Below are 13,085 nucleotides of genomic sequence, written 5' to 3' on the forward strand. Positions count from 1 at the left end.
TTATTTTTGAAGCTTTATCTCCATTTTCCCATCCTTACTTGCATGTAAGATCAAGCGTAGCAGTTGAATTGTTATCATAAGAGAAAGAAAGAACAAGAAGGGAGATTTAAGAAACAAAACCACTGCCAAAAGCTTAAGCTATTGTAGTTTAATTAGATAGAATGAGATGGTAAGATTGTTTAGTATTTAAACTCTCTAACACTGAAATTCTGACAGGTGTGAGAGCGTAGTAGTTATGGATGTCAGATTGGTTGGAGAGTATGTAAAAGAAATCATCTCAATCTTTTTTAGGTTTGAAACTTGTACACGTCTATATTATTTTGTGTTTAATTTTTATCAAATAAATGGGGGATGATGAGATTCGAACTTGTGATCGTTTGGTTATCAAGACTCTAATATCATGTTAAAGAAACCATTTCAACCTAAAAGTTTAAATTCTTAAATAAGATCTCATAATATAATTTATATTATTTTATAATATAGTGGATATTATAATCAGCAGTATATAGGCATTTTCCCCTGAGAGATTTTTCTCTTTCCTAGTGTCTTGGAAAATTGTTATATTCTGAAAGGACACCTATCCACACCTGACAGGACACTTGATCCACCATCCAAACAGAAGTTCCTATTCCCCAAGTGGCGCACAGGCCTTGAACATGCCAAACCAGGATAACTGTGAAATAAATAAGTGAACATTTTCTCACTGTCAGGAATGAATATTCTAATTAAGTTCCTAACCAATTTGTGGCTAGTCAACTCTAACTCATCCTGTGTTTCCTCCTTAGCGATCAACCGACCGGATTGGCCACCGTTGTTAGTGCCACTTGTTAGTGGCAGAATCATAAAGATTCGAATAACTTGATGAACGAACCCAACTCCACTGACCTGAGCTGAAAAATGAGCTCGGGATGTTCTTCTATGGTGCTGCTTAGCACGTAAAAAGAAACGTGGCACCGTTCCAATGCCTCTATATGATCAAAGAACACATACAGGGTGGCGGCGGCGGCAAGTACTTTTCTTTTGGATGAGATTCTGATGGTGGCCGCAGACTCTCGGAAGCCATCTTCTACCGTTAAGAATCCCTGATGGAGCAAGTTCGTCCAAACACACGAACTTTAATTTATTTTTCTCCCTAGTGCAGGATGGAGCATTGTCTAATGCCATAAGGGTTTGGGACCAAATCGGTAAAAATAATTAGTTTGGACTAATTTGGGAATCCAGTCATACCTTCTGGGAGAAAATCAACGCTATGGACAGGAATATTTTCTAATGTTTTGTACAAAATCAGTAAAATTGATTAGTTAGGGATGGAACTATGAATCGGGAAATACTTGAGGGGCTCAAATTTGATCAAGGAACTACAAATTAACCATGGCTAGTCAGCACTAAGAGACAACATATACAGGAACAACAACCTTGAATGAACCATCTAAATGTAACACATCACATCACAGCAACCGATCGTCAAGAGTATTAAAATCAAACCTACTAAATTTATTGATCTAAAACAGCACAACGCATACAATGCCAAAATCCTAATAAAAGAAACAACATGGAGTACCATGGTTAGCACTATTTAATACAATAGATAAACAAGAGCTCCTAGCAACAAAGTCACCAAGCAATGGCCAAGACCGACCCTGGAAACCAAACTAGTAGCCCCAGCAAAGTCCCCTCTTGGGGTGCTTGTGGTCAGGACCACCACCATCCAGTCATCTTCATGACCAAGTCCTGCTCCACTAAATCTTGAAGCATTGATGTATCTTGCATATGGGGTTCGTGTATAATTTGTTAGCAATAAAGTTGGGACCAAATGAGGCACGCAAACAGGTAATGCAACACCTTCATTAGTGTGATTAACATCAATGCCACACTTTGATAGTAGGTCAGGATAGTCGTCTATTTGCACAGGGCTTGCCGCTCTGGCTGATGTACAAGGTTCATCCTCTAGCTTGCCAGCAATTTTATCAGCGAGGCATCCTGCATTCGTGTGCTTGACAAGGGCCGGCAGGTTTAAAGAGTGCCTGTAGCTGTTGAGACCTTGAAGAAGATCATCTTCCTCGTCTGCAAGAAAAAAATTAAAAATTTGTGGTCCTACATTATTATCATGTCTGGAAACATGTTAATCTCAGATATTCAAGAGGAAAAAAAAAAAGAAATAACTGTCTGTCTTACACCTATATAATTTTCTCTAAGAAACCATTAACAATTAAAAATAATTATCCTTTCCTTCAGGTCTTTATTTTTAATTTGCTAGAACAATGATCCTTGGGAATATACACAAGCATTGCCACATTTCTTACTAAGTAACACATCAAGCACAGAGAAAACTAGAGATGCTTCAAGTCTAGTTAAGGCATGCAACATTCTCACACAAACAACTGATCATGAATAAGAAAGCCATAAGCAAAAATAGATAGGCGATCACAGTACCACAGTGCACTGGCGAAGAAAGCAAGAAAATGGCTTGAAGAAGCACAAAAACAAAGAGGCTAACTTTGTGAGACACCATATTTAAATACTAACAAGTAACAACCACTACCAATAACTCCTTGTGAAAATATAATTAGATATCAAGACACCCTTGTGAGACTCTCTCACTCTATATATAAAGAGTTCAGAAGAATGAATCAAAGAAGAGAATATGGGGTGGGATATATGAGGCAGTTTGAATTTTGTAAATACCTGTTTCTTGATCCCTTCGTATATATGGTATGTTTTCATGGATTTGCCATGAATGTAGAGGGTGCTTCCAAGTGTCCTGTTATGTGTTGGTTACATAGTAGATTTGGAGAGTTTTTCGTTGATTTGTGGGTGCAAAACTGGCAAGTATTAACTGATTGGATTTGAACGTGGCAGCCATGCATGCAGGTTCCTCTCCTCTACTAGTCTTTCGGGACTGAAAGAAAGCATTTGTCCTGTGTTCTTCGCTGATTTTCAGTTATTTACAGACGGTTAATTCACTTGATATTATAGTAATTGGATGCAAGAAATTAACAGTTTTTTGATAGAGTAGGAGTTTCTTTCAGGAAAAAAAACAAAGTAGAATGTTTGTCGCCAGCAATATCTGATCATTAAACCATGGATTGGCAAACTGCTGTCCCAAGTGATTATAACTGCATGGCGATGCCATAAATTTTATTTCAGTTAATTTTATGATTTCGTTTTAAGAATCTCGATAACCATTTCAAGTTATAAAACCCTTAAATTAAACTAAATAAATTATTCATTTTAGATTAAAAATTATTTATTTACTAGTAACTTGTTAAATTAATACTTTAAGATAGTGTTGGCATTTCGGAACAAAAAAGATAAAGATACAGTAAAAACAAAGTATATCTTTAAACTTATATATAAATTCATTTTAAAATTATCACAAAAATATATTTATTTTATGTATTTATCCTTGTCTCTTCAATCCAATATATTTTTGTAAAAAAAGCTTCATATTAGCCATATAATCTTCCTGCAGGTATCAAGGGATTATTGAAAATGAGTTAATGAGCTTAGAAACACTTGTAAGTACAGTTTTATGTTCGAATCATGTTCTTAGGTCTGAATTCGATCTGAGGTTAAGCATAGTCAAATTTTACGTGTCTGAAAAAATGCACTTCATCCACTTCTGAGAAGTTGGTTCAAATGCAAATGGTGATATAAGGAAAGGAAATAACGAAATCTGGCAAAGTAACGTGATTATCAGAACAATGATCATATTTTATCTCTTTCAAGACCCCAGCAGTATAGGAATTAATATACTCAACCCTTTTTTAGCAGTTAGCAACCACTCTGAAAGATTTACTACTCAGCACATTCATGACATTATACATATATTATACAATATAATAAAGGAATTAGTGTCTTTGTTACTGTTTACACAAATACAAAACACTGGATTGAAGCAGTGTAATAATAGAGCTGTCCTTGTTATAAAGAGTTGGAAAGACTGCAGGGGAAGTGTGGCATAGTATATGTATAAGAGTGATGAAACATGCTCACTTTTTTCTTGAACTAGATTATATGCTAACTGTCAGGAGTTTTGGCATGTTTCAGGGGCATCTACCTCCACTCCTTTTTCTTAGGAGAGCTCTTGACGTGTAATGGCATATTCCAGATCTAAGTAAAATAGAGCAAAGACTAGACCTGCATGACAAAACTCAAATGACCAATTAAATAGACAGCAAAAATTATGCCTTAATGACATAAAAAACTCAATGAGCCTCCCATCTAGTGGACCAACCAATCAAGTTCTCATGTCTCAAGAAATACCAAATTTTGAAACTTATATACAAAAATTTGGTATGTGAAAAGACAAGAATATCTTTTTTGAAGGTACAATCCTTCGGGTTGTAATTATTTTACAGGAACATCAGATTATACTGCTAACCAACCTTCAATTGGAAATCCTGCGGAAAAGTATCTGTGCACCATATTGAGGCTGCAAGCTTATAAAGAGCATTGGAGCGTGAACATAGGTTGGGGATACTATGAAAGAGTAATGTTTGATGAGCATAGCTAGGACAATTTTTGCCTCAACAATGGCTAAATTTTGACCAACACAAATTCTGGGGCCTATCCCAAATGGGAAAAATGAAGCTAAGTGATTTCGAGACTCATTAAATCTCAAGGGATTGAATTCACTGACATCTTCTCCCCATATATCAGTATCATGATGGACAGCAGTCAAGGATAAATAGAATTGAGTGCCAGCAGGAATGTCCAGGGTCCCAAGCTTAACCTTTTTAGATGCTTGTCTCATCAACATAGTAGCTGGAGGGTAGAGCCGAAGTGTTTCATTGAGTATCAAGTTAACCTGCAAGATAAGGAACCGTGATATTAACAAAAAGAAATTTAGAATTATTATGATGTAGAAGAGCAAAACTGCACCCTTTTAAAATTCTTACAACTCTGTCAGGCTAGTATTCTAAGCTTACAATCTTGAGATCGTTTAAATTCTCTGCCACTGGAAGATCATTGCCTCCACAGACAGAAAACACTTCTTCCCTTGCTTTGTTTTGCCATTCTTGATGTAATGCTAAGAGGATAAGCGACCAAGTCAAAAGGTTGGCAGTAGTTTCCTTTCCTGCAAAATAGAAGGTCTTGCATTCATCTATAATCTCCTCTACCCCTAATGTATCTTCCTTCCCTTCCTGATTTTTATATGAAGACATGAGTGAACTAAGTAGATTCATTGAATTTTCTCTTGCTCTGCTGTTATTCTTGATCAGCATTCTTATCGCTTCACGAGTTTCATTCTCTAGTCTCCTCCTCTCTCTGTTCTTCTTAGTAGGCACGAACCTGCACAGATAATAAAACAAACCTTTCATTCTGGTTTCTTTTAGCAGTATTATAATTCGTGGCCATATGAAAGGATAGTAATCACCTGAACCCTGGAATGTAGACACTTCTCAGAGCTTGAGAAACTAAATGCATTTGTTGTTCCTGTAATGTAAATATGCGCTTCCCTTCTTGATAACTGCTTCCAAAAGCAGTTCTGGATATAATATCTGCTGAGAGGTCATGAAGTTCTTTATGCACATCCATCTCAAACTCATCTCTCCCTCCTCTTATTCCCTCCCATTTCTCTAGCATCTTGGCAACGCTTCCCACAATTTCTGGCACCCAACCCTGTCAAATAGATTCTGGTGTCAGCAGTTTGATGGAATATGGATCAAATTTGCAAAGATTATGAGGAACCATAAGCACTGCAAAAGGTTTTACATGCTTGGATGAGTGTGATTCTGAACCTCTAATGGTTAGGAACTCTATTCCTAACTCTTAAGGGGTTGGCTTAAGAGGTATATTTCCACCTTGAACTTGTTGAGTTGAATACTTACGATTAGCGTTGCGAGAGATTTATTTAAAAGACTGATACAAGGAGTGTGTTTTTATGAGCATCCCAAAATACTTATTCTTGATTATTTTCGGATTAGTTTTTATAAAAATAAATAATTAAATTGATTTTTTAAAAAGAAAAACCGAAATTGATTTAAATTGATCGGTTTTAATTCGGTTATTTTAGAACAAAAACTAATTCAAATCAATCAATTTTGGTTAGGTTTGGTTTAACTCAGTTTTTTTCCGGTTTGGCTTAGTTTTTTTAGGTTTGGATTCAGTTCGATTTAGTTTTTTCGATTTCAGGTTTATAAAACTGAAACCAAACTAGTCGATTTTTTTAAAATTCTAATTAATTTTTTTTATAATTTAGTTTTTTTTCTGATTTTCTTGGTTTGTTGTTTTTTTATATTCATCCCTATGTGGACCTAACAAGCCCAGTAGAGAACCCAAAGTATTTGGGCCGAATGTGTAATAAATACTCGCAAACATGTATAATGAGCCCAATACAAGAATTGATGAGCTTACCTTAACTCGCTCCATGTTAAAAGCTTGGTTTGTGATCCTCCTATGTAGAGCCCATTTATCACCATCAAGCCCAACAAGCCCTCCTCCAAACAGAACTTTTGATTGCGGGTTAAACGGAATCTTCTCAAATGACCCACCCGTGTTCATTAGAATCTCCTTAATCATATCTGGATCGGACATGGCCAATCTGGGCTTGGATCCAAACCAGTAGAGGAAAGTCTTCCCATACTTGCGTGACCACTCGTAGTACAATGGAGCCACACGGTGAAGAACATCATGGTTGATGCATGTTGACTTTGACTCTGCAGCAGCAGCAAATAAACGGCGGATCTCTGCCGAGTTGCCGAAGAAGAACCTGTATTTAGGGCCACTTATGCCTTGTTTCTTGAAATGGGCTTGGATTCTTAGAGGAACCCATATCATTGAGAGAGTGAGTTTCAGGATGCAAGAAAGCAGCAAGAGGATCAGAATTAGAAGAAGAGAAGGCATGGTGAAATACTGAATCCAATCTGAAGACAGCAATGGACAGGGGAGAGAGAGAGAGAGAGAGAGAGAGAGATCAAAAGCAGCAAGAGGATCAGAATTAAAGTGCTAGTTGATGTTGCTTATTATTTATTTGCGTAGCTGAAAATTAGAATATATTATTTTTGTATGGTATTGGCGATCAGTTTCTTATGGTGACTTTCGTTGAAAAACTTGAAAACATGGGCGTGTCGATTATGGGCGGAAGGTCGGAAACTAGCAAAAAATATATTGTTTAAGAGAGGCCATGGGATTAGTGGAATGCTTAGATCATCCATGCATTAATTAATCCTTAGTTACTTGTTTAAGAGAGGCTCTGGGATTAGTGGAATGCTTAGATCATGCATGCATTAATTAATCCTTAGTTTAAACTAGTTAGGTGTCCCATAAAAAATATCAAAATAATATAAGATTAAAAATATTGGATATAATTGTAATATCAGACCCAAGAACTTCGAGTCCGACTGAAACACTAGACCCAACAATAATATTTATAATATAAATAATAATGATTAATTTGTCTGTATAAATTCTTATATATTTTAAATTTTTTAAATTTTTTTTTCTTTAATAGTAATAATAGTATTTTTTAAAAAAATTATTAATGATAATAATAACAATAATAATTTTTAATTTTACTATTCAAATCAAATCTAAAATTAATTTTCAATATTGATAATATTTTTTAAAAAAAATTATTAATTATTTTATAAATAATATTAATTATAATAAAAATAATAATATTTTTAATATTAATATTATTAATTGTAATAAAAATAACAATATTTTTAACACAAATAATAATATTTAGAAATCTAAAATCCAAGAACCTTGTGACATGGTGCTGGATGACGCAATACCCAAGAGAATTGGGTCCAAAGACCGAATCTAAGTGAAATGGATCTTAACAATGGACCCATTAATCTTAGGTTCTGACGAATGACCTATTACCCTTGGGTCTGAATGCTCAATATATCACCATAATTGAGTCTAAATACTGGACCTAAGCGAGTTGGGTCCTAACACATGACCTATGAGCATTCTCAATATCACCAACTTATCATTCATCCTTTAAAAGTCCAAAACTCTACAATGGTGTTTTTTTTTCTCGTCTCGAGGGTTTTTATTAACTTTTTTTTTGTGTTTAAAGTATATTTAACTTAGAAAAATATTTTTTTAGTATTTTTTGATAATTTTAATATATTAATTTAAAAAAAATCACAAAAAAATTCTTTTAATTCATTTTCGAATCAAAAGAATTTTTGAAAAGCCACAATACAAAACACATAACAACACAATACAAAACACAAATTTTTAGTTGACTGACCAATGCAATCTTGCCTTGAGAAAAATATGCGGTAAAGAGTGAATTGGACATTTTAACTGCATCCGAGTCAATTTCTAGGGAGGAAGATTCTAAAACAGTGTGAGAGCGGGACTGTTCTTACCTTTGTTTATCTGACAATGAATTGCTGTAGCTTTGAAAGAGGTTTCACAAGTGTGATCGACCTAGTTAACATATATAGATGAGAGGTGCTAAAGTTTGCCGAGCAAAATGTCAAAAATATTTAGCTGAGTGGATTCACGCAAGCATTTTACAGGGATTTTTTTTTATAATTATAATGCATTTAAGCCAGATGCTAATGGTAGCTCAGATTTGATATATGGAGCACAAAAGTGCTATGGTGGCATCGCATAAATGCTGTGTTAGCCATGGTACCACTAGCCTGCAATGTGAGTCTTCTAAAAGTATCGGTTTACTGGATTCAAAATCCATTAGTATGGCATCAAGAACGGTCTATTGCTCTTGGAAGTACTATTCCGACAGAAAGCTGATGAAAAACAAAAACAGAAATTTTTTGAAAGTGAACATTCTCATCATAAATCAAGTTTACATGTTCGATGATATTTTCCATAATGCCCAGTGAGGCATGCAGATATCATATAATATATCCATGTGTGAAAGATTGGATACTATCATTTTGTGTACCTTTATTAAGAACGAACAAGTTCACTTACTGATGATGGGGCTTACAATAATAGCTTATGCATGGAAAAAAGAAAAAGAAAAGTAAGCATCAACAAAGAAACCAAAGTTTTTGGAAGTTTCTTTATCTGCCACAAACATTGGCAGGAAAGAAGATGAATGATCCCAAAACATCAAAGAAGTTTAAACTAAATCCAAAAAGGAAAAAGAGTACAGCAACAACCTAATGTACAGTAAACATGGATGATGATATTGAATACCAAAACATCCATTTTCAAGTTTTTATTTTGGAAATTAACATTAGAGATCAGATCTTACCCTTGGTTTGTTAGCACTTCCTATAATCAGGATGAAGCACCGAAGCAAATCTCAGCACCATTCCCGCCAATTCCAGCAATCAAACATTGGAATCCGCAAGACTCCAGCTCAGCAATTACTTTATCTACAATTGTTCCTGACAGTACTGTATCATATAGTCAAGGGAACATCCAACAAGTACGAAATGAAATTATAACATTTCAGTCACGAAATGACTATGCTGTTTTGATTCCTCAGAGACAGTTTCCAGGATGTGATACCGTGCGTGTGTGTGACTTTGTTGGTGGGTTATCTCTCTTCAGGACAGTAAAACTCACAAACTTGCACTACTTAGATCATTTAACATAGTATATTCATATCTTTGATCACAAACCAAGGATATGGCTATAGAAACGATATAAAGTTTTTAGATAAAAACAAGCAGGTAAAGATACTCTAATGGCATAGAAGCACCAATGACACCTATTATTAAAATCAAATCATTGCAATCCAACTAAAAACTATGGCAATGGAAAACATGGTTTCCCCCCCCTAATTTAAGCATTTGCCCACTTCAATAGCATAAATTATAGATGTTTATGAACAGTATAGATGCATTTTTGGAGGCAAGCTAATTTATGCAATGTATCTTAACTACATGCTCAAGGGATTCATCATATAAGAATACACACATAAACTGGTAAAAAAAGAATTGCAGACCTGCAAATGAATAACATAAATGTTAAAAAAGTAATCACAAAGGATACAGGTCGGCAACAATGTCAGCACACAGCCACCACCTCCAGCTCCAGTCAACTTAGAAGCTAACTTGTATTTCAATGTTGTTCGAAGAACAGTTTCTATAGAAGCATGGCTTACCCCCATGCATTGAAGCAAACCTTGATTCATTTCCATTAACTCTTCCAACTTCTCTTCCTTCGAAGTCAGGGACAGATCATCTGGAGCAGGTGTCTGGATGACATTAGCCAATTCCTTACTGATGGAATCAACGGCATTAAAAACAGAATTCATGGCATCAGGGTGTCTTAAGGTTCTTTCTGAAACTCCAGCAACCAATGCTTTTGTGTTCCTCCCAACTTTTGTGTTAGTAATGAGCATTTTGAGGGGCATGCTGGACTTGATACGTGTTAAATTACCTGACCTGAACTTGATCATATTGCCTGATGCATGGGAGTAGAGGTCAGAAGATAAAAACAGCAGAGAGAGACAGAGATCCTACAGGTCAACATACCTCCTCTGCAAATCAGAAAAGTGAATACTTCAAAAAAATTGAGACATGCCAACATGAATTCATCAACAAATTTTGCTGTTCTTAATGTTACAATTTTACAGGAAGAACACTGTATCTTATCCAAGCAACGCTTAACAGCAAAACCTAGTCAACAGTCACTACGATGCAGAAGACCCAGCAGTGAAATATGCAAATATAAAAAAATCCAGTGCAAGAAGATGAATTCAGCAACAGTGCATGAACTTTTACCTACCATAAGTGCTAACAGTGTTGTCAATCCCAGATGGCTTTCCATGAATTAGCTTTTCACCTTCAAAAGCCCATTTGTTCAATAATTCAAGCTCAGACTCCCCAACAATTAACCACCCTTGTTGTTTCATGTCCACGTTTACAGAGTCTGAGCAAGCAAGAAGAGCTGCTGAGAATGCAACACAAAGGGCAGCAGATGAACCCAGGCCAGAACCGAGTGGAAGTTCAGAAGTGACGACTACAGTGGCAGGTTTAAATCTGATGCAAGGAGGGAATCATCTTAGAAATTGAAATAGAATAAGAAAAGTAGTCAATGTTACAACATACCCTAGGATAGATGTGTATAGCCACAAAAAAGCCGTCACTCCAGAAGCAAGAGAAATTTTTGCCTCCGGAATATTTTGTTCTTCAACCAAAGCTAAAATTAACTTCATTGATGCTGTTGAGCAGGACGTGGGAGTTGAAGGGAAAGGGCCTCCTAAGCTAGATAGTGATTCTTTGATTCTTCCAATTGGCCAAGAAAATGCTAAAGCCATATCCTTGAGCTGGAGTGTCAGTCTATCATCATTCTCTGTGGGATAAGCAAATAAATGAAAATTCATTTGATAGAAGTCGCAACATCACAGCATCAAAGAAGGGTGGAAACAAAAATAAGAAAAAATATATGTCAATAAGTGAAATCCAACAATAATAAAAGTGACCAATCCAAGTTTTCATGTTCATTCATGAGCAGATAAGAAATCACATGGAATTGCACATACCATATCCTTAGTAACATGCGAAATGCAGATCTGATAGATCACCACCTGATTATGAGACAATGTTTTTTTGGTAATGGCAGTTTAGGAAACCTTAATTCTTCATAACAGTCATTAGCATTCTCGCAAAAACCAAGCTTGATCGTTCCTAGTTCAAATGCATACAGTTTTCATGTTTCATATTTAACCCCGGTTGATTTTTGGCATTCGTCAAAGAGTGAGGTTAAAAATATAAAACCTTAGTTAGTAGTGTACAAATAAATAAATAAAAAAAGAATTCTCCAAATACACAACCAATAGTATATCTATTAGTAGTAGGTTCAATATTACAAAATGTCACCAATCATCTTTGTGTCCAAGAAACTCAACTGACTTATTAAAAAATTAAAAAGAAAAAAGAAAGAAAGAAACAATTTTAAGTCATGATACTCTTATATTGAAACAATAACCATAAAGAAAACACCAGAGGAAAACTCCATTTAGAACAGTTGGGAACAGACCTGTGACTTGAGTCACAGATGAATATAATAGGGCAGTTGTCATTTCATGAATCACTCATTGCAGAAACAAAACTCTTAATGGGTCTCATTTGATCATATATGTAGACAAACCAGCAGATTCCAACAGGAAAATTTTTCTCCTTGCCAAGAGGATTATGAGAAAGAGACAAGGGATCATGAGAAAACCTCAACAGGTTTTCTTTCACGCACTGTTTGAAGCAAAACTTAAATGACCTCAACCTCAGAAGCCTAAGCACTATAAATTTTAGGTGCAAAATAGGTAACCATTCAAATCCACACGCATTTGAATCAAATCTAGCAGAAAACAGCATACAACTTCATTGAAATGTCAAAAGATCCTGGCACAAGATAAAAAAAGGATAGCTTCCAATCAGTATTCCTATACAATCCCAATAGACAAACAATCCCAGAAAGACCAAAGAATTTAGAATCTTGCAGAAATCAGCATACACCTTCAATCAATCTCAAGTTCTCCACCTAAAAGTATAAACTTCCAAAGGGAATCTTCAAATCAACATTTCAAACAATCCCAGTACAAAATCAATCCCATTAACACCAATGAAAAGCCAAATATTCGAAGTCACAATACTCATCTTCACATAATCTCAAAGGGTATCTCTCGACCAACAATTCAAAAATCCCAATACAAAAACATGTCCAAAAAAACTACCCTTATGCATATTCAGCACAAGACAACATCAATCAATAAAAAAAAAATGGAGACTAATAATTAAAGTAAATGTGTAAAAGCAGAGCTCTTTTACCAGTGGAAGGGAGAACTTGAATGGAAACATAGGTGTATAGATCAATGGATGCAGCAACAGCAGTGGATCCATGAACAACTGCATGTTCACCAGAAAGAATTATTTTTCCTGGAGCTCTTGCTTTCACTTCCATTTTGGTTTCTTCAAGAATCTTGGGCTAGCAATGATACACCATTGGCTAATTGTTATTGGTACTGTAAGAGTAACATAAGATGTGGAGATTTATAAAGATCCATTAGTTGTTTTGATTGACAAATTGAGAAAGTCAACAATAGGCATCAGCCAGTCCTTGAGAGTGGCTGCAAAGACACTAATTTATTAAATAAACACTAATTTATTTATTTTAGCCTAATTTATTTATTTATTTTTGCTTAA

At 35.3% G+C, this 13,085-nt stretch overlaps 3 protein-coding genes across 5 annotated transcripts; all 3 read right to left on the reverse strand.

The window, feature by feature from the left end:
- Window positions 1-1,473: 1,473 nt before the first annotated feature.
- LOC112327542 (uncharacterized GPI-anchored protein At3g06035) lies at window positions 1,474-2,679 on the reverse strand. The gene is made up of 2 exons (XM_024601289.2): window positions 2,434-2,679; window positions 1,474-2,064 (listed from the first exon to the last, which is right to left on the reverse strand). Exons 1-2 carry the CDS (start codon window positions 2,510-2,512, stop codon window positions 1,577-1,579), a joined length of 567 nt encoding a protein of 188 aa, XP_024457057.2. The 5' UTR covers window positions 2,513-2,679; the 3' UTR covers window positions 1,474-1,576.
- Window positions 2,680-3,810: 1,131 nt separating this feature from the next.
- On the reverse strand, window positions 3,811-8,352 carry LOC112327466 (cytochrome P450 734A1). Of its 2 annotated transcripts, none has more exons than XM_024600498.2 (5): window positions 6,361-7,200; window positions 5,381-5,625; window positions 4,932-5,295; window positions 4,389-4,810; window positions 3,811-4,140 (listed from the first exon to the last, which is right to left on the reverse strand). In XM_024600498.2, exons 1-4 carry the CDS (start codon window positions 6,847-6,849, stop codon window positions 4,391-4,393), a joined length of 1,518 nt encoding a protein of 505 aa, XP_024456266.2. In that variant the 5' UTR covers window positions 6,850-7,200; the 3' UTR covers window positions 3,811-4,140; window positions 4,389-4,390. The 2 variants fall into 2 exon arrangements, with proteins under 2 accessions (XP_024456266.2, XP_052309189.1); XM_052453229.1 differs by lacking the exon at window positions 3,811-4,140 and adding an exon at window positions 8,331-8,352 and having other exon boundaries at window positions 4,146-4,810; window positions 6,361-6,869.
- Window positions 8,353-8,457: 105 nt separating this feature from the next.
- LOC18098798 (mevalonate kinase) lies at window positions 8,458-12,940 on the reverse strand. Of its 2 annotated transcripts, XM_052453230.1 has the most exons (6): window positions 12,711-12,940; window positions 10,995-11,238; window positions 10,672-10,925; window positions 9,934-10,347; window positions 9,188-9,332; window positions 8,458-8,714 (listed from the first exon to the last, which is right to left on the reverse strand). In XM_052453230.1, exons 1-5 carry the CDS (start codon window positions 12,841-12,843, stop codon window positions 9,214-9,216), a joined length of 1,164 nt encoding a protein of 387 aa, XP_052309190.1. In that variant the 5' UTR covers window positions 12,844-12,940; the 3' UTR covers window positions 8,458-8,714; window positions 9,188-9,213. The 2 variants fall into 2 exon arrangements, with proteins under 2 accessions (XP_052309190.1, XP_006382611.2); XM_006382549.3 differs by lacking the exon at window positions 8,458-8,714 and having other exon boundaries at window positions 8,961-9,332.
- Between the last annotated feature and the right edge of the window lie 145 nt (window positions 12,941-13,085).

This window comes from Populus trichocarpa, chromosome 5, assembly GCF_000002775.5.
Source record: "Populus trichocarpa isolate Nisqually-1 chromosome 5, P.trichocarpa_v4.1, whole genome shotgun sequence".
NCBI classification, from domain to species: domain Eukaryota; kingdom Viridiplantae; phylum Streptophyta; class Magnoliopsida; order Malpighiales; family Salicaceae; genus Populus; species Populus trichocarpa.

Coding starts and splice junctions, on each gene's coding strand:
- LOC112327542 (XM_024601289.2), bottom strand. CDS start 2,512: ATGGTGTCTCACAAAGTTAGCCTCTTTGTTTTTGTGCTTCTTCAAGCC. Junction 2,065..2,433: donor TTCTTCGCCAGTGCACTGTG/GTACTGTGATCG, acceptor TTTTTCTTGCAG/ACGAGGAAGATGATCTTCTT.
- LOC112327466 (XM_024600498.2), bottom strand. CDS start 6,849: ATGCCTTCTCTTCTTCTAATTCTGATCCTCTTGCTGCTTTCTTGCATC. Junction 5,296..5,380: donor GTCTACATTCCAGGGTTCAG/GTGATTACTATC, acceptor TTATCTGTGCAG/GTTCGTGCCTACTAAGAAGA. Junction 4,811..4,931: donor ATTTAAACGATCTCAAGATT/GTAAGCTTAGAA, acceptor CTTATCTTGCAG/GTTAACTTGATACTCAATGA.
- LOC18098798 (XM_052453230.1), bottom strand. CDS start 12,843: ATGGAAGTGAAAGCAAGAGCTCCAGGAAAAATAATTCTTTCTGGTGAA. Junction 10,926..10,994: donor CTATACACATCTATCCTAGG/GTATGTTGTAAC, acceptor TCCTTGCATCAG/ATTTAAACCTGCCACTGTAG. Junction 9,333..9,933: donor GCTGACATTGTTGCCGACCT/GTATCCTTTGTG, acceptor TATATGATACAG/TACTGTCAGGAACAATTGTA.